General features: G+C 45.8%; 1 protein-coding gene across 1 annotated transcript; it reads right to left on the bottom strand.

Annotated features, from left to right (window-relative positions):
* Positions 1–16,990: 16,990 nt before the first annotated feature.
* Positions 16,991–25,835, bottom strand: LOC142301277 (serine protease inhibitor Kazal-type 1-like). Its single transcript, XM_075342302.1, has 4 exons — positions 25,736–25,835; positions 25,513–25,553; positions 24,758–24,867; positions 16,991–18,039 (listed from the first exon to the last, which is right to left on the bottom strand). The coding sequence occupies exons 1-4, from the start codon at positions 25,788–25,790 to the stop codon at positions 17,994–17,996; spliced, it is 252 nt and encodes an 83-aa protein (XP_075198417.1). The 5' UTR covers positions 25,791–25,835; the 3' UTR covers positions 16,991–17,993.
* Positions 25,836–26,244: the final 409 nt, after the last annotated feature.

The following is a 26,244-nucleotide window of genomic DNA, read 5'->3' as shown; positions in this document are numbered from 1 at the left end:
ATCTTGGACTTAGCGGCAGCTATTAGTTGCCGTTAACTCCATATTACCTGGATTGCCCCCGCATCATGGCATCTGGAAGAGCCGGTAACACGCCGGGACTGTCACATAATGGATGAGACAGTCCCGGGGCAGCTGCGGCTGATATTCTCGGCTGCGGGAGGGGGAGGGTGCATTATCCCTGTCCCTCGCTCTCCCCAGCCTGAGAATACCGGGCTGCCGCTGTGTGTTTACCTGGATGGAAGGTAAAAATACAGCGGAGCCCACAATTTTTTTTTTCTCTTCTCCTTCCTCTTCCTGTCCTAGTGACATCACTTCCCTGCAAAACGCAGTGCAGGGAAGTACACTATGTCTTGAAAACGCGAAATAACGTGAGAATAACGCAGGAATAACACAGGAATAGCGCACATCACTTGCTACCTGCGTTATACCTGCGCTATTTCATGATTACATTACAGTCAGTGGAGTGAATAACGCAGTTGGCTGCAGAAAAGAAGTGACATGCTCATTCTTTTTCTTAAGAAAATCTACTGAAAGAATTTTCTTAAGAAAAAAACGCAGTGTGCGCACAGCTAATTTTTTTCCCCGTAGGTTTTGCTGGGGATTGTCTGCAGAAAGGTTACAAGAATTTCTCAAGAAATTTCTGCAGCAAAAACGGACCAAAAACGCAGGTAAAAAACGCAGTGTGTGAACATAGCCTTAAACCGAAAAGGCTTGTTTTATGTTTTCTTTTTAACTTAAAAATATTGTTTAAAAGAACTGAGTCCTCAGTGATTGATAGCTTAGGGGAACCTGTCAGGTCAAAAAAGCGTTATAACCTACAAGCAGGAGCCTGTGTAAGCTAGTAACCCCTTCCTACCCATCCCTTTCTTTTAATGGTGTGTAATATAAAAGTAATAAATTATGTTTTATTACTTACATATTCCCTATGTAAATAGTATAGGTCTCTAACCCCATGGGCATTGCATCGCCCTGTGGGCGTTTGCATACTTTCCATGATATCCCGCCCCTAAGGGCGTGATACCATGGATTTACATGAGCGACGTCACGTCTGCTCCTTCAGAATCTCGCGTGCCCGCTCTTACCATTCTCGCCGCCGCCTCATCCTGGTGTTTGCTGGTCGGCTTCTGATGCGCACTGCTCATGACCGGAACCGCAGGCATCTTCTGAACATGCACAGTGCACGTCAGAAACCGACATGTAAACACCAGGATGAGGCGGCGGCGAGAATGGTAAGTGCGCGCACGCGGGATCTGAAGGACCAGGCGTGATGTCGCTCATGTAAATCCATGGTATCACGCCCACAGGGGCAGGATATCATGGAAAGTATGCAAACGCCCACGGGGCGATGCAACGCCCATGGGGCCAGAGACCCTGCTCATTTACATAGGGAATATGTAAGTAATAAAACGTATTTTATTACTTTCATATTACACCCTATTACAAGAAAGGAATGAGTAGGAAGGGGTTACTAGCTCACACATGCTCCTGCTTGTAGGTTATAACGCTTTTTTGACCTGACAGGTTCCCTTTAATGGATAACTGAAAAGATAGTAATAATAGAAAGCTTTCGAGACTACTCAGGTCTCTTTATTAGGCTCAGTATCATATTACCATCTTTTCAGTTAGCCATTAAAAGGTATGAACCACTGAGGACTCTCAGTTCTTTTAAACATTAATTTTATATCTACTGGCTAACACGGTACAAAGATATATTTTACCTTTTTAACTTTAAAAATTCACTCCAGTGTACATTGCATACTATGGACATGAGAAGATTTATGTTTGCAATAGATCCTTCGTTATGGAGTTGTCTGATGAGATCTTGCAATTGGGAAATCATCTATCTGAAGAGGTGGCCCTTTTTGTTTGCTCTAATATACATGGATGGCCTGAAAACCATTTTTTTCTTATTAACATTAAAACAACCAAGTTCTCTTCCAAAGATGCCAAAAAATAGTAGGGTTTTTTGTGCTGTTCAAGTTAGTGTTTATGTGGACTTCAAGCCTGGCAAAGAGTTACATATTTATACTCAGGAGTGTGAAACAAGGCTATAACAAATCTTTAGTTGCTTCTCCTATTTCCATTACGTTTGTTTTCATTCTTTTCAAGATCAAGACAACCTAAAGGTCATTTTGTTACTTTATTGGTTCATTTACTTTCCAAAGAACTGCACTTTTCTTCTGATGTTGTGTATTCTTCAAGAAAAAAGCAGACAAACCCAGCAAGGCTAATAAACTACAATAATGTATCACAATGATGTTCCGATTCAAATTATCCTTTTATTATTTTGTGAAATTATCAGCAGAAATGTAGCCAGAAAATCACATTTCACCAGTATGTAGTAATGTAGAAAAGAACAGCAGAGTTCATATAAAAAAAAATGTTTTTGCTGTAATAAAATGAACCCTTTATACCTGGATGCTTTTGTTTATTGATTAAAAAAATAAGAAAAATAATGATAATTTAATAATTAGTCCAGCAAATAAAGGGGGAAAATATATTTGATATAATGCAGAATATGTATCGTTGGTTTCAAAGTGAGGGACCTATATTTTATAAAAATGTTATTCTTATATTTTTGATCAAAAATACAAAAAATGCCACTATACTATCAGGTAGTCCTACTGTCCCTGGTTCACCTTCCAAACACTTCAAGCAGCAAACCATTGCAGTTGGAAATCGCTTCTCTTGTTTTTGAATCGTCAATGCCTCATTGTTGTTAACTAGATAACGTCCAACGGCCATAAGCAGCTCCCAACTTCAGTACTCCGGCATTTATTGGAAAATAGGATCAGATATGTTAAAATACTACACTGGATATCAATAAAGGGAAGAACTCCCAACTTCAGTACTCCGGCATTTATTGGAAAATAGGATCAGATGTGTTAAAATACTACACTGGATATCAATAAAGGGAAGAACTCCCAACTTCAGTACTCCGGCATTTATTGGAAAATTGGATCAGATATGTTAAAATACTACACTGGATATCAATAAAGGGAAGAACTCCCAACTTCAGTACTCCGGCATTTATTGGAAAATAGGATCAGATGTGTTAAAATACTACACTGGATATCAATAAAGGGAAGAACTCCCAACTTCAGTACTTCGCCATTTATTGGAAAATAGGATCAGATATGTTAAAATACTACACTGGATATCAATAAAGGGAAGAACAATCTGGAAGAAACTGCAGTATTTTCTGTTCTTCATAATTTTCAGCAAAAATAAACATCATCCATTATTTTGTACAGTTTTCCCACAGTTCATTGATAAAATACTGATGAATGTTGAACAAAAAAAGACTACACCAGAAGGAGGAGAGAGAAGGATTTCTGCAGATAAAATAGTATATACAGTGCCTACAAGTAGTATTCAACCCCCTGCAGATTTAGCAGGTTTACACATTCGGAATTAACTTGGCATTGTGACATGTGGACTGTAGATCAGCCTGGAAGTGTGAAATGCACTGCAGCAAAAAAGAATGTTATTTCTTTTTTTTTTTTTTTAAATTGTGAAAAGTTCATTCAGAGGGTCATTTATTATTCAACCCCTCAAACCACCAGAATTCTGTTTGGTTCCCCTAAAGTATTAAGAAGTATTTCAGGCACAAAGAACAATGAGCTTCACATATTTGGATTAATTATCTCTTTTCCAGCCTTTTCTGACTAATTAAGACCCTCCCCAAACTTGTGAACAGCACTCATACATGGTCAACATGGGAAAGACAAAGGAGCATTCCAAGGCCATCAGAGACAAGATCGTGGAGGGTCACAAGGCTGGCCAGGGGTACAAAACCCTTTCCAAGGAGTTGGGCCTACCTGTCTCCACTGTTGGGAGCATCATCCGGAAGTGGAAGGCTTATGGAACTACTGTTAGCCTTCCACGGCCTGGACAGCCTTTGAAAGTTTCCACCCGTGCCGAGGCCAGGCTTGTCCGAAGAGTCAAGGCTAACCCAAGGACAACAAGGAAGGAGCTCCGGGAAGATCTCATGGCAGTGGGGACATTGGTTTCAGTCAATACCATAAGTAACGTACTCCACCGCAATGGTCTCCGTTCCAGACAAGCCCGTAAGGTACCTTTACTTTCAAAGCATCATGTCAAGGCTCGTCTACAGTTTGCTCATGATCACTTGGAGGACTCTGAGACAGACTGGTTCAAGGTTCTCTGGTCTGATGAGACCAAGATCGAGATCTTTGGTGCCAACCACACACGTGACGTTTGGAGACTGGATGGCACTGCATACGACCCCAAGAATACCATCCCTACAGTCAAGCATGGTGGTGACAGCATCATGCTGTGGGGCTGTTTCTCAGCCAAGGGGCCTGGCCATCTGGTCCGCATCCATGGGAAGATGGATAGCACGGCCTACCTGGAGATTTTGGCCAAGAACCTGCGCTCCTCCATCAAGGATCTTAAGATGGGTCATCATTTCATCTTCCAACAAGACAACGACCCAAAGCACACAGCCAAGAAAACCAAGGCCTGGTTCAAGAGGGAAAAAATCAAGGTGTTGCAGTGGCCTAGTCAGTCTCCTGACCTTAACCCAATTGAAAACTTGTGGAAGGAGCTCAAGATTAAAGTCCACATGAGACACCCAAAGAACCTAGATAACTTGGAGAAGATCTGCATGGAGGAGTGGGCCAAGATAACTCCAGAGAGCTGTGCCGACCTGATCAGGTCTTATAAAAGACGATTATTAGCTGTAATTGCAAACAAGGGTTATTCCACAAAATATTAAACCTAGGGGTTGAATAATAATTGACCCACACTTTTATGTTGAAAATTTATTAAAATTTAACTGAGCAACATAACTTGTTGGTTTGTAAGATTTATGCATCTGTTAATAAATCCTGCTCTTGTTTGAAGTTTGCAGGCTCTAACTTATTTCAATCTTATCAAACCTGCTAAATCTGCAGGGGGTTGAATACTACTTGTAGGCACTGTATAATATAGAGATTAGGTATGACATGATCAATGGATGTTCGGGTTTGCCAGGTTTGGTCAAACTTCAGTTAAAAGTTTAGTTCGGTCCTGGAACTTGACCCGAACTTGACTTCTGACTCAGAAAACCATACTAGTTATAAACTTCTGTGCTGTAAAATGGCTGTAAAAAGGTTGTAGTAAGGGCTAGGCAGCAGAAAAAGGAAGCAAATTGGGGTAAGAGCAAGACAAATGTCCTGTGAATAAATGTGAATAGGAAGATTACTTAAAGAGGTTTTGTCACCAAATAAAACACGGTTACATAGGAAGTAAATTAATAAATTAAACATTTTAATAGTGCCCCCACAGAGACTGATTTCAGAGGTTCCCCACACAGCAACAATAAAAAACGCTCCTGCAGAGCCTGTTTTCACAGTTAACCCCCACATAAAGATTAAACAAGTTGCACACAGAGCAGCAATAAAAAAGGCCAATATAGAGCCTGTTTTCACAGTTGACCCACACAGCCAAGATTTGGAGAGGTAATCTAAAGAGCAACAATTTGGAAAAAAGCTCCAACAAAGCCTGTTTTCTCAGTTGACCCACACAAAGCCAAAATTGTGAGAGTACCGCTACAGAACCTTTTTTTTACAGTTTCACCTACAGAGGTTAAATGTCAGCTCCACTAGCATACACTACAGTTGCTGCAGTGAAAAAGCTAGCAGTTGGATTTGGTAACAAGTGAACCTTCCACCAACTAGCCGTGCTACCACCAGTCCCAGCCCCTTTGCATTTTGTGCACCTGCCCTATGCTGTTGACTGAGTGTCCCAGGGGCTTGAGGCGATTAGTTACAAAAAAATATTGTTCATTGCTGCCATGCCTTAATACTACAGCTAAGAATACTTGCTTCTATTTTGTTTGTTGTTGGTAGTGGAGCCATGATTAAGAGGTCATCCGGTGGAAGTCAAAGGGAAGGAACTGAAATTAAATGGGGCAGACTTATCACTCCTTGTGTGGAGGCATGTTTACACATACTCTTTCATCATGTTGTTGAAATTCTGCCTCCTGCTAATATGGAGCATAACAGATGGTGGTGCTGGATGTTGTTGTGTGCTGAAGAATATCCTCTCGCCTACATGCACCAAGGAAAGTTGTTTCATTGTGGCGTGTAGCAGGCACAAATCAACCACGTTCTCTCCCTGCAGCTGTTCCATCTCCAACAGTAGCAGCACCACGGCCACCTACACTATTTGATGCTCTCCACATTCTTTGCACCCCAGAAAAGTGCAGAGAATTACATGGATTGCATACTGTATGTCTGTCTCTTTCTGTTTTTCTCTGTCTCTCTCTGTCTGTCTGTCTCTGTCTGTATCTTTCCCTGTTTGTCTCTTTTCCTGTTGGTCTATCTCTGTCTGTCTCTGCCTCTCTGTCTGTCTCTTTCCCTGTCTGTTTCTGTCTGTCTCTTTCTTTCTGTCTCTTTCTTTCTGTCTCTGTATGTCTGTATCTTTCTCTGTTGGTCTCTTTCCCTGTTGGTCTCTGTTTGTCTGTCTCTGTATCTTTCCTTGTCTGTCTCTTTCCCTATCTGTCTGTTTCTGTCTGTCTCTGTCTCTCTATCTTTCTCTGTCTGTGTCTGTCTCTCTGTCTGTATCTTTCCCTGTCTGTCTGTGTCTTTCCCTGTCTCCTTTTACCTGTCTGTCTCTTTACCTGTCTGTCCCTTTCCCTGTCTGTCTCTTTCCCTGTTTGCCTCTGTCTTTGTCTGTCTGTCTCTGTTTGTCTGTCTCTGTCTGACTCTTTCCCTGTCTGCCTCTTTCTGTCTCTCTCTTTCCCTATCTGTCTCTGTCTCTTTCCCTGTCTGCCTCTGTCTGCCTCTTTCCCTATCTGTCTCAGTCTGTCTCTTTCCTTGTCTGCCTCATTCCCTGTCTGTCGGTCTCTGTCTGTCTCTTTTTCTCTATCCGTCTCTCCACCAACATGTTACCTCACACACAAGCTTCTTACACAAAGAATGTCCTTTGTTGCCTATAGCAACCAATCACAGCTCCTATTAATGACCTGTAGCTCCCAGCTCCATTGATTTTAATGTAACCAGTTTTTTTGGCGAATAACTGTAAAGCGCAGGGTTAAATTTCCCCCCTCAAAACATAGTCTATGACATTCCCTGAGTCACATGGAGTGTCTGTGCAAAATTTCGTGATTGTACATGTGATGGTGCGGATTCCTTTAGCGGACATACATGTCGCGGGCGGCGGGGCGCTGTGCTCACCACGCTCGGATCCGGCGCTGCTGCTGCTGCTCGGTGGCTCGAGCGGTGGGCCGGATCCGGGGACTCGAGCGGTGCTCCTCGCCCGTGAGTGGAAGGGGTGGTTTGTTGGTGTTTGGGATATCGGTTTGTGACGCCACCCATGGTGTGTGGTGAGGTTGGGGCACCACTGCTGCTCTGTACGGGGATCCCGGGAGAGATGGCAGGGAGCAGCTGAGATGTTTCTCCCCCCTCCGTGGGTAGGGGGATTTTGGTAGTCCCGGGGCCCAGAGTTGTTATCTGCTTGGTGGGTTGCGGGGCCTGGCCAGGTACAGGATCGCGGGGCAGCGCAGTGCCAGATGGCACGGTGGTACTTACTCAGCCAGTAACGCACACGGAGTCTCTGGTAAAACAAACGGCTGGATGGACGAGTCCCACAGACGGCTGCGACGGTCACTCCCGGTAGGTTGGCGGTAACTGTCTCTCCCTGCACCAGTGCTGTGTTCTCGGCCCCGATGGCTTCCCACCGGTAACCCGCTCCCCAGCGGTAGGTTGGCTAAGGGAGCCCCTGTTTGCCTGTAGGCCTCGGCCCTGGGAGCTCTAGCTCTGGCGGTAGCTTTCTCTCCCTCACGGTTTGGACGGTTGCCTTCAGTCGGGTCTTTACTGCTGGGAAACCCCGGAGGTTCCCGTCGCTGATGGATTTGACCGGTTTAATGGCGACTCCTAGCCTGGTCGGGGTCCGTAGGCCCTGCCGGATGGTGTTGGCTTCTCTTCGCTCCCCGATCCGATACCGGCGGGCCACCGCCCGTCCCCGGTCCTTCCGGTTGTGCGTCAATCGGCCTCTCCTGCAGACGGTCACCACCGTCTGCCAACCTTGCTGTCAGGTGCCCGGGCCACGTACCCGGACACGGCCAGTCAGTTCCTCCACTACCACTTCCCTGACTCACTCTCTACACTCCTTTTCACTATCTGCCTTCTTTTCCCGCCTCCAGGACTGTGAACTCCTCGGTGGGAGGAGCCAACTGCCTGGCTCCGCCCCACCTGGTGTGGACATCAGCCCCTGGAGGGAGGCAACAAGGATTTGTGTCTGACTTCGGTGTTCCTAACCGTGGTGTGGGGTGTGTTGTTGTAGTACCTGTGACGTCCTGGCTTGTCCAGGGCGCCACATTCCCCCTTGGTTAAACGCAGACCGTCTGCGGGCTGCTCGTCCATCACCGGTTTTATTTTCACAACTGAAAAAAAAGGTAGCAAACGGTAAAACATGTAAAATCACAAACATTTTATAACGGTGCGGCTTCCGCTCTCCCCCCGCCCAAACAACCTGGCCCTGATGCTGCCCCTAAGAAGTGGGCAGCACCCCTTGCCCCAATCCAGAACCAAATTGCCCGAGCGGGTACGGTCTCTTTCAGGGGACCCACGTCCATGGGGGACCCCTGACCCTGGGAGGATTGCCACCGGTTACGGTAGTGGCGGGCCTGGGCCATCCTTTTCCTCCAGGTCCATCCTCCCAAATCAGCCTCTCCGGAGGCGGTCATGGTAACAAGCCAACAATTTTATTTAAGGGAAAAAACTGGAGAAAACAGGTTTTTTGCCGCGCTTGAAGACCACAGACATTGATGTCAGAACAGATGATTCTTTTATTATTTCATTCCCTACGCGTTTCGGAGACCCCAACTGTCTCCTTATTCAGGGGAAAGTTCTTTTCCCTGAAGAAGGAGACAGTTGGGGTCTCCGAAACGCGTAGGGAATGAAATAATAAAAGAATCATCTGTTCTGACATCAATGTCTGTGGTCTTCAAGCGCGGCAAAAAACCTGTTTTCTCCAGTTTTTTCCTTTGATGTTCCACTTGTGTAACAGGGCTGCTGCTGGACCACTTGGGCGCTCACTTTTGCTGTTAAAGGAGTTGTGACTGGCACAACCCGATCAGGTGAGTGCATCACTTCTTTATGATTTTGCCCAATATATCGGGTAAGACCCTATTGCGCCTTTTCTCTCCCAAACAATTTTATTTACACGCCACAAGTTTGTGGTTGCCCTGCGAGTTCTCGGGCTTGTCCGTAAGTAGTTCCTTACACATGGTGCAGAAAGTCCCAACGGGGACTAGTTGCCGGCAACGGCCGGTTCAATCACGGTGCTAATCTGGTCACAGTTCGGTTGATTGCTTCTTCTTATCATTCGGTTACATTCAACAACATACGAGAACATCACACCCCTAAATGTTAGTCTCCCTGTACCTAAGCGGGGGTCGACCTAGGTTGGGACGTGTGGACCTACGGGGGCCAAGGTTGGTGGTGGTAGGCAGTGGAGTAGAGGGCACAGCTAGTCCCTCCCCCCGGCTATCATGTGGGGCAGGCAGAGGCATAGGGGAGCTGGGTACAGGCACATCCCTGGGTGCTGGGACATTAACGGCCACTTCCATCTCTTTTTCCTCCACGGGTTGTGGGAACAGTATTACAGGAAGGATCACTGCGCCGTTCTGTGTTGGCCAATCGGCCGGGAAATCGCCCATCATGGTGTGGATTACCCCTTTCTCCTTCTCTTCAGCTGTTTCGGTGGCCAGGGCTTCAGTTGCCATCCTCAATGGTGGGGGACACCTCTTCAGGTGATCTCGGGAAACCGTGGCCGAAGTCTTCCCCTGGTCACGGCTGATCTGGTAGTCCTTTCCATTCTCCCAATTGGTGGGTTGTATTACATACGGGGCCTCCTCCCACTTGTCGTCTAGCTTGTGGGTCCTTTGCTTTCGCTTCAAGACGACATCTCCGGGCAGGAAGTGACCTGCAGCTGCCTTTTTGTTGAAGCACTGCTCTTGCTGCTTCCGACTCTGGCACAAATTCTTTTCTACATAGTCCTGGACCCGTTGGTACTGTGCTCTTTGTTGAATGTCCCACCCCGCGGTCGAAGGGAGTGCTTCCAGGGCCTGCAACCCCATCTCTAGGTCCACTGGCAGTCGACCGGGCCGAGCTCTCATCAGGTACGCCGGTGTGCACTTTGTAGAGCTAGAAGGAATGTTGTTGTACATATCGACCAGGTCAGGTAGTTTCTCTGGCTATAGGTTCCACTCCTCCAGCGGCAACGTCTTGAGGAGGTTCAGGACCAAGTGGTTCATCTTTTCGCACATGCCATTGGTTTGGGCATGATAAGGCGTGGTCCAAATTTTCTTGCAACCGTACAGCTGGCAGAATTCTTGGAACACCTCCGCTTCAAAGGCCAGGCCCTGGTCGGTAAGTACCTTCTCCGGGTATCCATGTGGCCGACAGAAATAGGCCTGGAAGGCTCTAGCGGCAGTACGGCCGGTCAGGTCCTTGACTGGGACAACCACCATAAATCTTGAATAGTGGTCCACAATGGTCAGGGCATAAGTATACCCACTTCGGCTAGGGGTGAGCTTCACATGGTCGAGGGCCACCAGCTCCAGCGGTTGATGTGTAACGATTGGGCGTAGCGGGGCCTTCTGGCTGGCCTCATCCCTTCTCCTCAGTGTGCAGGGGCTGCATTCTCGGCACCAGGCCTCCACAGATTCCCGCATCCCGCTCCAATAGAACCGCTCTCTTAACAGCATTTCCAGCTTTTTCCACCCGAAGTGTCCGGCACCGTCATGGTATGCCTGGAGGACAGTGGGCACGTTAGCTTGAGGAATCACCAGCTGGCGAATCTTCTCATGGGTCTTCGGATTGATTAACTCCCGATACAGCTTCCCTTGATGCAGGTATAACCTTGGCCCACGGGTTCGCTCCCGCCACAAGCGTTGGGCCTCGGTAGGGGCAGTAGGGTCCATTCCAGCCGAGCCCTGTTCCACCAGGGTTTTGACCAAACGGACAGTGGGTGCTTGATCCTGGGCTTCTTGCCACCCCTTACTGGGCAGCGGGTCCAGGTTCACCTGTTGTTGATGGACCTGCAACTTCTCGACTCACGGCCGGTGAAACGCAGGCAACTCGATCTCTTCGAGGTCATCATCATCCAGCCCCTCTTCCGACAGGTGGGGCATCTGGGAGAGGGCATCAGCGTTGGCATTTGTACGGCCGGCCCGGTATTTGATGGTGAAGTCGTAATTGGCCAGCCTGGTCACCCACCGCTGCTCCAATGCACCCAGCTTGGCTGTATCCAGATGGGTTAGTGAGTTATTGTCCGTATAAGCGGTGAACTTGGCCGATGCTAGGTAATGGCGGAACCGCTCGGTGATAGCCCACACCAGTGCTAGAAGCTCGAGCTTGAAGGAGCTGTAATTCTCAGGATTCCTTTCGGTGGGTCGGAGTTTTCGGCTGGCATAAGCGATCACCCTTTCTCTTCCGTCTTGATTCTGGGCCAATACCGCTCCCAAGCCCACATTGCTGGCATCAGTGTAAAGGGTGAATGGGAGGCTGTAGTCGGGGTACACTAGGATCTCTTCCCCGGTCAGCGCCGCCTTCAGCTGGTGGAAGGACTCGTCGTGCTTTTCCTCCCACACTAATGGAGTCCCAGTAGGCCTACCACCCTTGGTCTGTCCCACGAGGAGGTCTTGCATGGGGGCAGCCATCTTCGTGTACCCTTTTATGTTGCGGCGGTAGTAGCCCACTAGGCCCAGGAGCTGTTTCACCTCCCTCACCGTAGTCGGCCTCGGCCAGTCCTGTATGGCAGTAATCTTTTTCCGGGTCTGGGGCGACGCCTTCCGCGCCCACCACGTGTCCGAGGTACTGTACCCTGGGCTTCAACAGGTGACACTTGGAGGGATTCAGTTTCATCCCATACTTGGCAAGGGATGCGAACACCTCAGCTAGGTGCTCCAGGTGAGCTTCATATGTCTGTGAGTACACGATTACATCGTCCAGGTACAACAAGACAGTCTCAAAATTCAGATGTCCCAGACAGCATTCCATTAGCCGTTGGAAGGTTCCAGGGGCGTTGCACAGCCCAAACGGCATGCTGTTGAACTCACAGAGTCCCATGGGGGTAGCAAAGGCGGTCTTTTCACGGTCTTCGGAGGCTACGGCCACCTGCCAGTATCCGCTGGTGGGGTCGAGGGTAGAGAAGTAGTTAGCGGTCCTCAGCGCGGCTAGAGATTCTTCAATACAGGGCAGAGGATAGGCATCTTTATGGGTTATCTGGTTGATCTTCCGGTAATCCACACACATCCTCATTGTGCCATCCTTTTTCTTGACCAGCACCAATGGAGCCACCCAGGGACTGCAGCTATCCCGAATAACCCCTGCCTCTTTCATGTTTTTCAACATATCTTTGGCGCATTGGTAATGTGCGGGCGGAATAGGCCTATACCTCTCTTTAATAGGGGGGTGCCTGCCGGTGGGTATGTAGTGTTGGACCCCTTTAATCTGCCCAAAGTCTAGCGAGTGTTTGCTGAAAACCTGCTCATATTCCTGTACTACCTGGTATACCCCGTCCCTGTGATGTGTGGGGGTATCGTCAGTGCCTGCATTCAGCTCTCGACACCACTCACCCAACTGGGCAGGGGGCATGTGGCAACTGGCGGAGGGCGAGGAGGTTGGGGAGACTGCCTCTTGGATGGTGTGGGGGTCCAGGTTTAGTAGCTTGGCGAGGGTGGCGTACCATAGGAGCCTAACCTCTTCTTCCCCACAATTTAGCTCTCTCACGGGCACCCTCCACTTCTTAACGTCCACCACTCCCCTGGCGGCCATTACGGTGGGCCAGTGTTCTGAGGGCATGGGCTCTACCATGGCTGGGTAATCATGTCCCTGGGGACCTACCGCTGCCCTACACCAGATCATCATTTCGCTCCGGGGAGGCACAGTTAAAGGGGCCACATCCATCACTCTCACTCCCCCAATCTCTCCTCCCGCAGAGTTCACTTGCTGCCAGTACATCAAGGCCCGAATCTGTCGCTGCACCGCCCTTTGTCGACCTCCCGCTGCGGTGGTGGCCAGCTGTTGTAGTAGGGTCAGCACCTCACTCATGCAATGCTCCATTACATTCGTTCCTAGCACCACCTTTGGATCATGATCGCTGGGGTCATTCCTTATCACGACCATCCCTTGGTGTTGTAGCTCGGTTCGCCCCACAGTCATAGCCACATGTTTGTACCCCACTTGGGTAAAAGGGAGGCCATCAGCGGCAATCAATGTCATGCTGCTATCTGGAGGGGCAAGTTCATCCTCCCCCCAATACCGTTGATACAGTGTATACGGCATCGTGGTTACCTGAGATCCAGTGTCAAGGAGCGCCATCAGCGGGACGCCATCCACAGCCAGAGGGATGATGGGGCGGGCCCCGATGAACCGGTCCCGCCAGTCGGGGGGGCCACTGGGTTCTACTCCTGAGGATTGGCCCTTGGCCCCAGGGGTTGTTCATTTAACGGACACCGTCGGGAGTAGTGACCGGGCTTGCTGCACTTGTAGCAGATCGTAGGTCCATACCGCGGGTCAGTAGCCCTTCTCCGCTGCATCCAGGGAACCTCTTCGGGGCGATCGGCGAACTGTAACCCCCCCAGGGGCCTGGACCTCGTTGGAGGCTGCAGTGCGGCGAGGATCTTGGCGAGGTCTCCATCCATACGACGGGCCTGGGCAGCCAGCTCCTCCATCATTCCGCCAGAATTCACAGGTGCTGCCGGCTTTGGGGGAGAAGGAGCTACCATGATGGGAGCCATCTCAGCCGGCCACGGGGCCGCTTCCGGGACTTCGGATGTCAGGGGCTGCAGAGCCTTAATGGCCCGTTCTTTCAACACGGCAAAGTCCACATCAGGGTGCTCTAAGGCCCACAGACGCAGCTGCTTGCAGTCCTCCGGGGATCTCATCCCCTGCACGAATTGCTCTACCAGCATTTTGTTACTGTCAGCATCATTGATGGGGTCCACCCGCTTCAACGTCCGGAGAGAAGTTTGTAGACGCAGGGCATAGTCTTTGATACTGTCAGTAGGCCGTTGTCGGCATTGGTAAAACTGCATTCACAGCTCAGCCCCGGTGTGAATTTCAAAGGCAACCTGTAGCTTCTTGAAGATAGTGGCCACAGAGGACCGGTCCCCCTTGGCCCAGGTCTCCGTCTCCTGCTCAGCTGCACTGGTTAGGTGCCCCAGCACCACCGCTGCACGCTGCTTCTCAGTCAGGGGGTACAGTTCTAAAAGCGGGCTAAGATTTTTCCGGAAGACCTGCAAGGTATCAGGTTTCCCGTCGTACTGCGGCAGCCAGGTAGCTCCAGGCACATAAGGCAAGAAGAACGGCATCACCTGAGCAACGGCGGGGGCTGCGCCCCCCCCCGCTCCTGCGGCCAGAGCACGGCCGGGCCCATTTCCATCTGCCGGCCGGCACGTCTGCGGCTACGTCCACCACTGCCCCAGCGGCTTCGTCGGGCGCCGACATCTTGTTTCTGTCCCCCCTTGGTGTCTCTCTGGCACCTCCTCTTCAGGGGCAGAGCTTCGGCTTTCGCGCCTCCACTGCTCGGGAAGACGCTCGAGCGGGGACTTCTCACGCCCAATATGGCGGCTCTCAAAAATTTTCGGCCGGACACCTCCGGCGGGACACAAGGCGCACTTCCACCAGGCGGTAGAACGGTAGGATCCTGTTCGTGACGCCAAGTTGTCGCGGGCGGCTGTTGCTCGTTGGCTCGAGCGGTGGGCCGGATCCGGGGACTCGAGCGGCGCTCCTCGCCCGTGAGTGAAAGGGGTGGTTTGTTGGCGGTGGGATGTCGGTTTGTGACGCCACCCACGGTGTGTGGTGAGGTTGGGGCACCGCCGCTGCTCTGTACGGGGATCCCGGGAGCGATGGCAGGGAGAAGCTGAGATGTTTCTCTCCCCACCGTGGGTAGGGGGATTTTGGTAGTCCCGGGGCCCGGAGTTGTTATCTGCTTGGTGGGTTGCGGGGCCTGGCCAGGTGCAGGGTCGCGGGGCAGCGCAGTGCCAGGCGGCATGGTGGTACTTACTCAGCCAGTAATGCACACGGAGTCTCTGGTAAAACAAACGGCTGGATGGACGAGTCCCACAGACGGCTGCGACGGTCACTCCCGGTAGGTTCGCGGTAACTGTCTCTCCCTGCACCGGTGCTATGTTCTCGGCCCCGATGGCTTCCCACCGGTAACCCGCTCCCCAGCGGTAGGTTGGCTAAGGGAGCCCCTGTTTGCCCGCAGGCTCTGGCCCTGGGAGCTCTAGCTCTGGCAGTAGCTTTCGCTCCCTCACGGTTTGGACGGTTGCCTTCAGTCGGGTCTTTACTGCTGGGAAACCCCGGAGGTTCCCATCGCTGATGGATTTGACCGGTTTAACGGCGACTCCTAGCCTGGTCAGGGTCCGTAGGCCCTGCCGGATGGTGTTGGCTTCTCTTCGCTCCCCGATCCGGTACCGGCGGGCCACCGCCCGTCCCCGGTCATTCCGGTTGTGCGTCAATCGGCCTCTCCTGCAGACGGTCACCACCGTCTGCCAACCTTGCTGTCAGGTGCCCGGGCCACGTACCCGGACACGGCCAGTCAGTTCCTCCACTACCACTTCCCTGACTCTCACTCTCTACACTCCTTTTCACTATCTGCCTTCTTTTCCTGCCTCCAGAACTGTGAACTCCTCGGTGGGAGGAGCCAGCCGCCATGCTCTGCCCCACCTGGTGTGGACATCAGCCCCTGGAGGGAGGCAACAAGGATTTGTGTCTGACTTCGGTGTTCCTAACCGGGGTGTGGGGTGTGTTGTTGTAGTACCTGTGACATCCTGGCTTGTCCAGGGCGCCACATACACATACACTTAGCTTTATATATTAGACTAGCTGTAGTACCCGGGCATTGCCCGGGATAGTAACTGTCTCTCTGACTCTCTCCCAGTCTCTGTATGTGTGTCAATGTCTGTCTCGCTGTCTGTCTCTTTCCTTGTCTGTCTGTTTCTATCTCTCTGTCTGTATTTGCATCAGTCTATCTGTCTCAATCTTTGTATCTGTCTGTCTCTTTGCCTGGCTGTCTCTTTGCCCGGCTGTCTCTTTGTCCGGCTGTCTCTTTGCCTGGCTGTCTCTTTGCCCGGCTGTCTTTTTGCCTGGCTGTCTCTTTGCCCGGCTGTCTCTTTGCCCGGCTGTCTCTTAGCCCGGCTTTCTGTTTCTAGGTCTGTCTCTTTCCCGGGCTGTCTCTTTCCCGGGCTGTCTCTTTGCCGGGCTGTCTCTTTGCTGGGCTGTCTCTTTGCCGGGCTGTATCTTTGCCAGGCTGTCTCTGTCTTTCTCTATTCGTCTCACCACCGACATCTTTTTACTTCACACATAAGCTTCGTCTGCTAACAGTTTATTTTGTTCCTATAGCAACCAGTGACAGTTGCTATTTATAGCCAGGAGTGACCAGCTTCATTCAGATTAATGGAGGCAGGATTTTTGTAGAGTAACTGGAAAGGACGGTGTTAAATTTTCCCACCCAAACATAGTCTATGACGTTCCCTGAGTCAGATGGAGTGTCTGTGCAAAATTTCGTGATTGTACATGCGACGGTGCGAATTCCTTTAGCGGACATACACACACACATACATACACACACATACATACATACACTCACCTTTATATATTAGATTTACTTTGAAAATTTGTGACCTGCTCAATACTTAGGTCACCTGCTATATGTAACTTACATTAACATTGTTTGTCAAATGTCCTTTTATTTTGTTGGGATGTTATAAGGTGTAAAAATGTAACAGCAATGTTTCATGTTTTTTTTCAAGGAAATGTATAAAACATATTTTTTCAGGGTCTTAGTTTTGATTTGATATTGGAGAACATATACAGTTGAAACCAGATGTTTACATACATTCTAAAAAGACACATATGTATGTCTTTCTCATTATCTGACATGAAATCAAAATAAACCTTTCCCATTTTAGGTCAGTTAGGAACCAAAATTATTTATATTTTCCAAATGTCAGAATAATGAGAGAGAATATTTTAAGGCATTTTTATTACTTTTTTTTTAGGAAAACAAGGGGACTGATTCAACAAAACTGGTGCTATGTCAGTCATAAAAGAGTACATGGCGCTAAATTACTTAAGAGACAGACCACTTAATGAATTTGGAGCCTCTAGCAACTGTCATTGGCCTCTGGGCTCTGTACCAGTAATGGTACTCTAGTGTAAGACAGGGGTAGTATTTCTGGGTTAGAATCCAGTTGTTTTTAATCCAATGGTGGACTCGTTTATTATACATTTCTTGCAACAGTCTTGACTTCTGTGCTTACTTCTTGCACCGTAAAATCTTTGAGAATATTTGAAGCGTACATCTCAGTAGTGATAAAGATTTTGGCACCAATTTATTATTTGTCCATTCTTTAACATTACTACTATCCTTTTTTGTATTGTGGCATTATTTGCCGTTTTTTGCCAAAAACATCTTTCAAATGGTGCAAGAATTTGGTACAAAGTGAAAAATAGTCTTATACTCTGTTTTAAACTGTTTTGTGACTTTTTGAGCCAAAAAGTCACAGGATTCACAACATTGCACCAAAATACTTTCATACTACAAAATACACCAGGGGCATGACTGGAGTGGAGTCGTACAAAATGTTGCGACAATTAATATATCGGGTGACAACATCTGGAATCATTAAACTCCACCCACAAAGCGGAGAATAAAAACAGGCGAGAACATCTAAACTATAGACTTTAAAAGTTTTCAATAGAATAGTGAATTGGGTACAACAAAAAAAGGCACAAAACATAGTAAAAAAAAAACCAGGAGTATGGTGGATGATGAATTAGGGCTTTAGTTCCTTAATGAAACACAGCTTTTGTCTTTCTGCTCTCAATGCAATAGTTTCTAGGTAAGCTGGAGACTGAAGGATCACATTCAGATGAAATATACTCGCATTATTTCACAGATAAATTAGGCCGTAGATAGTAAGGATTGCAATGGAGATCTATGCTTTTCTTGTAACAGAATCAGCATTTTCAACATCTTCCATTTTTGGTGACCTTGATATGAACATTTCTCTTTCTGGAAGGAAGAACATAGGAGAGATATCAAACAAAAACATAACATACTCAGAGTTTGTGTAAGCTGTTTTTTCACATCGTTACTAATGTACTGCTGATATAGGTTAGCAAGGTCAGGCCAACAGTCAGGTGTGGTTCTTCTCATAACCTTCATAAACGTAAGTCACAGTTTCATTTCCAGTTAGAGTAAATTTTAAAGGGGTTGTCTAGGCTAAGCACAAAATTCTGCAGCCACGCTATGGGATGACAGACTGCCGAATCCGGGCAGTGTGCGATGCACTCAATGTCACGATTGACCTATATTCCCCTACAAGTGGTTGGTCACATGAAAGCAATAATATGATTTGCAAAGTTGCGGTCATGTGCCGACTAGACTCTCAGCTGCTTCAATAGATCATTGAGAGAAGCAAAAGCAAGTCTAGTCAATATGAAACCGCAAGTTCGAAAGTGTACAATCGTATGAGCGTACGAGGTTCTGCAGCAAAGTGTGCAGGGTTTAAACATAAGTGTGGCATAGTTTCAACACAATTACATAGTGGTGATAACTGTAATTGTTTAATTTTATTAGGGAATTGTTTGTCTGTTTGTCTGTGATACTGTTAAAAAAGCAAAAAAAAAAAAAGTTTGTCTTGGGATTTAATCAGTAGCATTAGTCACACCTGTTTCTAGAAGCTTCTGGCAGCTTCTGGAAGTCCTGTAGAACTATATAAACCAGCCAGATCAAGTGAGGTGCTGAGCGTGCGAGGTTCTGCAGCAACGTGTGTAGGGTTTAAAGATAAGTATGGCATAGTTTCAACACAATTACATAGTTTGACACAAGAACATAGTTTGAATTTATCCTTATACGTTTCCCATTGGGTTTTTTTCTTTTTTTTTCTTTGTTTTTCTACTTTACTGTTTATCCCCATTTGATAGGTGCTCCATGGACAATGCTACCAGGTGTGTATCTTGTCAGATGTATGCATGCCTTGAACAGCCGTTCGAGGGTGAATATGTCTGCACTCGATGCAAGCATGTTGCGTGTTTGGAAGCCAAGGTAACTGATCTAAATAAGCAGCTTGCAACACTCAGGGGCATTGCAAACCTGGAGAGGAGTTTAGAGCTCACTGAGCTTTCTCTGGCTGGGGCCAGTGATATGGAGGAGGGTGGAGGTGGAGAAGATCAGGACCCAGAGGTAGGTAGTTGGGTAACAGTTAGAAGAAGAGTTAGGGGAAAAAGTGTCAGGGAGCCTAGTCCTGACCTGGCACAACCTAGTAAATATGCCTGTTTGGCTGATATCAGGAATGAAGGGCCAGGACTAGGGTCACTACAGCAGGACGTTGCTCCTAGCAACCAGGAAAACAATTGCTGTAGGAAGGAGGGAAATAGGAGTGCAGCAAAGCCCAGACAGATGTTGGTGGTCGGGGACTCTATAATTAGGCGGACAGACAGGGTCATCTGTCGCCGAGATCGTGAATGCCGAACAGTGTGTTGTCTGCCGGGTGCTAGGGTTCGGCATATTGTGGATCGGATAGACAGATTGCTGGGTGGGGCTGGGGAAAATCCAGCGGTCATGGTGCACATTGGTACTAATGACAAAGTTAGAGGCAGGTGGAAGGTCCTTAAAAATGATTACAGGGAACTAGGAGAGAAGCTGAAGTCCAGGACCTCCAAGGTGGTGTTTTCAGAAATACTACCGGTGCCACGGGCATCACTAGAAAGACAGCGGGAGCTTAGGGAGATAAACACGTGGCTTAGAAATTGGTGCAGGAAGGAAGGGTTCGGGTTCATGGAGAACTGGGCTGACTTCTCAGTCGGCTACAGGCTCTACGGTAGGGACAGGCTGCACCTCAATGGGGAAGGTGCAGCTGTGCTGGGGGAGAAAATGGTCAGACGGATGGAGGAGCTTTTAAACTAGGATCTGGGGGGAGGGAGGGTAGTGGAGCAAAAAAGGGGATAGATAGAGCAGATAGAGACAGTGAGATGGTAGGGGTCAATGAAGGATTAGGGGGGGATGGGACATGCAAGGAACGTAGGGAGGCTAGGAGTAATAAAGGTGTTAAAAGGATTAAATGTCTACTGGCAAATGCAAGAAGTCTTGCAAACAAAATGAATGAATTGGAGACTCTTATGTCAACCATGGATTATGATGTGGTGGGCATTACGGAAACCTGGCTGGATGTAAGCCATGACTGGGTGACAAACATACAGGGTTATACTACATTTAGGAGGGACAGGAAAGACAAAAAAGGTGGTGGGGTGTGTATATTTATCAAATCTAACCTAAAACCTCTGTTGAATGATGACATTGGGGGGAACTGCAACAATGTAGAGTCAGTATGGGTAAATGTACATGGGGAGGAGAATAATGGAAAAATGCTAATTGGAGTTTGCTATAAGCCTCCTAACATACTTGAACAAATAGAGGGTGAAATGCTGGAACAAATTGAAAAGGCAGCTAATAATAATAATCGGGTTGTTATTATGGGGGATTTCAACTATCCAGACATACAGTGGGACATAGAATCTTCTGGTTGTGCTAAAAGCCGTAAATTCTTATCTACCATTCAAGACCATTTCCTCTCTCAGATGGTAGATGAACCGACGAGGGGAGATAATTTGCTAGATTTGGTTCTGTCAAATAGACCGGATACAATTTCAGATCTACAGGTCCGGGAGCACTTGGGCACCAGCGATCATAATATGGTAAGCTTCAACGTAATATTCAATAGAACATTTCAAAGGGGAAATGCTAAACCTGGAATTTTAGGAAAGCTGATTTCAACAAATTAAGGGAAGAGCTTAAATGTGTAGATTGGGACAAAGTCATGGTAACTGGGCATACTGAACGTAAATGGGGAAAGTTTAAGGATATATTGCTAGAGTCTTGTAAAAAACTTATACCCTCTGGTAATAAAACGTCCCGGAATAAAAAGAAACCACTATGGATAAATAAGACTGTACAAAGTATAATAAAACAAAAACAAAGGGCGTTTAAAATCTTGAAGGCTGAGAATACAGAAATAGCATTGCAGGAGTATAAAGATATCAATAGGCAATGCAAAAAAGAAATCAAACAAGCAAAACTAGCTACTGAAACAAAAATCGCCAATGACATTAAAATAAATCCCAAAATCTTTTATAAATACATTAATGCCAAAAGGAAAACAAAGGATAGTATTGGCCCCTTAAAATATAATAACAAGTTAGTTATAGAGGACAAACAAAAGACTGAGATATTAAATAGGCATTTCTCATCTGTGTTCACCAAGGAACTGACTGTACCAGGCATCATTCAACAAGTGAAAAACCAAAGTTCACCACCCGATATAATTAATTTAACACAAGAAGAAGTACGCCTACGTCTGAGTAAATTAAACATTGACAAATCCCCAGGGCCAGATGGCATTCATCCACGAATATTGAGGGAATTGAGCTCCGTAATTGACAGACCGCTGTATCTCATCTTTTTAGACTCGCTTGTAACAGGGTTGGTGCCTCAGGATTGGAGGATTGCTGATGTGGTACCGATATTTAAGAAAGGTAAGAGGGTAGATCCAGGCAACTACCGTCCAGTAAGCCTGACATCAGTAGTATGCAAAGTTTTTGAGGGTATTTTAAGGGATGACATGCAAAAATATGTTGCAGAAAATAATATAATAACTGACAGACAGCATGGATTCATGAAAGATAAGTCGTGTCTAACCAACCTGTTGGGGTTCTATGAGGGGGTAAGTGCAAACCTGGATATTGGTAATGCAGCTGATGTGATTTATTTGGACTTTGCAAAGGCATTTGATACTGTACAACATAATAGGCTTATACTAAAGCTGCAGAAGCAAGGACTGGGGGAAACTATATGCAACTGGGTAAGGAATTGGCTAAAAGATAGGAAACAAAGAGTAGTCTCTAAATGGGCCATAGTCAGCAGTGGGGTGCCGCAGGGATCTGTGCTAGGACCAATTCTTTTTAATCTCTTTATTAATGACCTTGTGGATGGGATTGATAGTAAAGTGTCAGTCTTTGCTGATGACACCAAACTATGTAGGATATTAAAAACTGACCTTGATAGTATAATATTACAAAAAAATCTGGATAAGATTTCAGAATGGGCAGATACTTGGCAAATGAGATTTAATGTTGATAAATGTAAAGTAATGCACCTAGGACGGAGTAATCCTATAACTGCGTATACATTAAATGGAAGTAAACTCGGGACTACAGAACAGGAGAAGGACTTGGGTATTCTCATTACAAATAAGCTGAGCAGCAGCACTCAATGTCAGGCAGCAGCTGCAAAAGCAAACAAGATTCTAGGGTGTATAAAAAGAGAGATTAGATCCCGCGATCCCAACGTATTATTACCCCTCTATAAATCACTTGTAAGGCCACATCTGGAATACGGGATCCAGTTTTGGACTCCACATTTTAAAAAGGACATTCAGAAGTTAGAGTCAGTTCAAAGGCAGGCAACTAGACTACTACAAGGAATGGAAGGCCTCCCATATGATGACAGGTTGAAAAAGTTAGATATGTTTAGCTTAGAAAAAAGACGTCTCAGAGGAGATCTCATTTATATGTATAAATATATGTGTGGTCAATATAAAGGACTGGCACATGACTTATTTCTTCCGAAGAAAATACTAAGAACAAGGGGGCACTCACTGCGAGTGGTTGAAAAGCGATTCCGACAGCTAAATAGGAAAGGGTTCTTTACAGTTAGAGCAGTCAGACTGTGGAATGCCCTACCACAAGAGGTAGTAATGGCAGATACTATAACAGCTTTCAAAAAAGGGCTGGATGATTTCCTCAGTACACACAACATTGTTGATTATAAATGACTTAGTGACCAAATGTAGAACTGGTGGAGGAAGGTTGAACTAGATGGACCTAGGTCTTTTTTCAACCTTAGTAACTATGTAACTATGTATACTAAACACCCACTTTCGCTGGGAGTAAAGCAGAAACATGAAGGTGTGTGCATCATAAACTGTCACATTGAGCAGTCTGTAGTCACATAGAGTGACTGCAGATTTTTATTCTCAGCCAACAAAACCCCTTTAAGAAGGAGAAAACAAAAACCTAAATTAATGATTGCTGCCTAAGCTCATCAAAGACCTTCATTATGTTAAAAAACAGTGTGAAATATACAGTATAACAAGCAAATGCAGTATAGACTGAGAAAAGCCTAACAAACTTCTCACTTCCATAATAAGTGGATACATTTTTTTTTAATTTATTTTATTTTAGCTATACGTGTATCCTAACAAATGCTGGGTAATATTTTGGAAAAGATGAAATGTCTTTCTCATCATCATTGTTGTACTGAGCAGCCATGTTGTTCTCAGCTCCTAGTACAGTTGAAGCAAACCAACTTTGCAGCTAATGAGATGCATAAGTGAAAAGCTCTTTTCAGAGTGGGTCCACACAATGACCTCAGTGTCATTAGGCAGAATCAAGGAAAACCATAAAAACGCTAAGTGAGATTGCCTCATGGCAATGGGACCAAATATATGGTATTTGTGGTAGAAGTTAGTGAATATTGTGAATAGATATAAAAACCAGGTAGCCAGGTCTGTCAATATTAGAAGAATTATGTGCATATTAAGAGCCGTGATGTGATTAATGATGTAAGTAGATAGGAACATGGAAATCTATGGGTATTGATGTGTATGTATTGTATTGGATCTGTCTTCTTTGTCTTAGGATATAACTTTGTTTTGTCGCAGTATGATGCAACATACATACACCTTTTTCTGCAAAATGTGGCCCTTTGTCTACCTCAGGTATAAAAAGCCCCTACACTATAGTTCGGGGCCACATTGCCAGACCACCCACTGCCTTCATATCTGGACACCTGCGCCTGTCTGCGGGCCTTGTAACTAATGATGAGCGCGTTTTGAAATACCCGGATTCGCGATACGCATAACGAGTACTGTCTAATACTCGCATATGCATTTCGAATAGTGTGTGCACTGTAAGTCAATGGGGAATACTCGCAATGTAACGAGTAAACCGAATGCTGTGCTATTCGCTACTCGGACGAATAGTGCGGCATTCTGGTCACTCGTTACATTGCGAGTATTCCCCATTGTCTTGCATTCCACACACTATTCGGAATGCAAACGCGAGTATTAGACAGTACACGTTACGAGTATCGCGAATTTGAGTATTTTGAAACTTGCTCATCATTACTTGTAGCCTGTATCCTATATCTGCTTTGTTGAGTACTCTTAAATAAATCTTCAGCCCTTGCTTGAAGAATTGTCTGCACTGTCTTCTTCAATACTGTTGAGAAGGACTCATTCTTGGACACTGTCATAATCCTACAATCATCCTTATTAATTTCATTTGTATAATGTTTGAAAACGGTTGTCTTAGACTAACATCTTGATGACCTAGCTATATGAAAGGTTACCAATATGAGATCAGTGGAGGTACAACACCTGGTAACATCACTGATGAATCATATCTGCTGCAGTAGGGACCAAATGTAAGAAGTGTAAGGAGTGTTACACCCACAGCTCCTCTTCTGTTTAGCACATTGCTTATATCTGGCCACTGCTGTAGTAGATACTATGTAATCAGTGTGTATACAACTGTTGGCTCCCACCGATCTCTTACTAATGACCTATTTTAATGACATATGGTTAGTCCAGAGAACCCTTTTAATATATGTTTGCTGGTATACCATAACATATGGAATAGTGTAATTTGAAGCAATAAATAATTGTACTTACATCGTTTCCATACAGAGCAGACATTCGTTGTCATATGTCTGATGATCACTTCCACATACAGGATCATAGTTCCGTGGACATCTTGACGATGCACCTACATCACAGATAGGCTGTAAAAGATTTCCGGGATTACTATACTATATGGTTTTTTTTGAGCGACAAAAAGCCATGTACATTTAGTAATAATAATGTAGGCTATCCCAATAGTTTCCTCTGAGTGTTTATGACATCTTTTTATTGCTTGCTCCGATAAATACAATGTAGGAAATTTAACTTGCAGGCAACGGTGAGTGCCATTTGAGTAACCCATTATGCACTTATCAGTGATAAAATATCTACATTTTTATCATTAAATTTTGCACTATAAATAGTAATAATAATAATTGCACTTATCTAACAATATATTTAGTCAAAGTATTTTTAATGAATTATACATTATGAATTCATTCATACTAATACATATTAAGTGATTATTTTGTTAATTATATATGTATATTACTGTAGCAAGACTATATGTGAAAAGATTAAAAATATTGCTGCCATTAGCCTAAATTAGCAGGATAAAATTGCAGTAATACATTGTTTAAGTTGATCAAACTTGGAGAGTAAAATAATATATAATGGCTTACTTACAGAAAACCAATATACAGCAATGATTTTATTAGGTTGCCATTTTAGACATAACAAGGATCTATTATTAATGCTATTATAGTCTGCTAGGAATAGACCATAATGAGAAGATTTTGTGATTTTACCTCTCTTTCTTCGCTGGAAGCGATGGTAGTTTTTGCAGTACCTGTAATTGCATAGAAATTACTTAAGCACAGCATACGCCTGTTGTTTATTGCTCTAGGTTGACTTTTATCCTCATTGTTGAAAGAACATACAATATTCAGATCCAATTTTACTATCCTTTAAAATTAAATGGAAAAAAAAGACAACAAATAAATCAAGGGACTACAGTGACTCATGACTTACCCAAGAGAAGGCAGAGAAGAATCAGTGAAATTGAGAGGATTCCTCTAAAGTTCATGTTTATAGGTATCTGGTTCTATTAATACTCAAAGAAATGTTAAGTTCTTCTGTTTGGAGACTAATTCACAGCTGAAGAAAGTCACTCTTTTATAGATCCTACAATTTTTTTTCTCATGTTATTTAGGTTACTTATTAACAGAAGAAATAACAAATACGTAATCAATATTTCTCTGCATTTCACCATGGGAGTTTACAGGTTGCCTGAAAATGTGACTGAGAGCAAATATAGAAATTAAGTCATAAATGAAGGTCAGAACAGACATTGTCCATTATTGCGAGTGTGCGGTGGTTCAGTACAGCACATACCACATCAATGAGATATACAGTATAATATATCCTAGAATTTATTATCAATATATTCTCCCTTGCATATATTACTGCACTTATACTGTGCCAACATTTTGCTCTAATAGTGAATGTAATTTCTCCTCAGTCTTTACCATTTGAGCAGA

The sequence above is a fragment of the Anomaloglossus baeobatrachus genome, chromosome 4 (genome assembly GCF_048569485.1).
Source record: "Anomaloglossus baeobatrachus isolate aAnoBae1 chromosome 4, aAnoBae1.hap1, whole genome shotgun sequence".
NCBI classification, from domain to species: Eukaryota; Metazoa; Chordata; class Amphibia; order Anura; family Aromobatidae; genus Anomaloglossus; species Anomaloglossus baeobatrachus.
Note: the sequence above shows the minus strand (reverse complement) of the source record. Positions and strands in the feature narration are given on the sequence as shown.

Bases quoted from the DNA above. Each gene is read 5' to 3' on its own strand.
- LOC142301277 (XM_075342302.1), bottom strand. From the start codon at position 25,790: ATGAACTTTAGAGGAATCCTCTCAATTTCACTGATTCTTCTCTGCCTT. The intron at 24,868-25,512 runs GTAAAATCACAA...AATCTTTTACAG, and splicing joins CTTCCAGCGAAGAAAGAGAG to CCTATCTGTGATGTAGGTGC. The intron at 18,040-24,757 runs GTAAGTACAATT...TCTTCCTTCCAG, and splicing joins CTGCTCTGTATGGAAACGAT to AAAGAGAAATGTTCATATCA.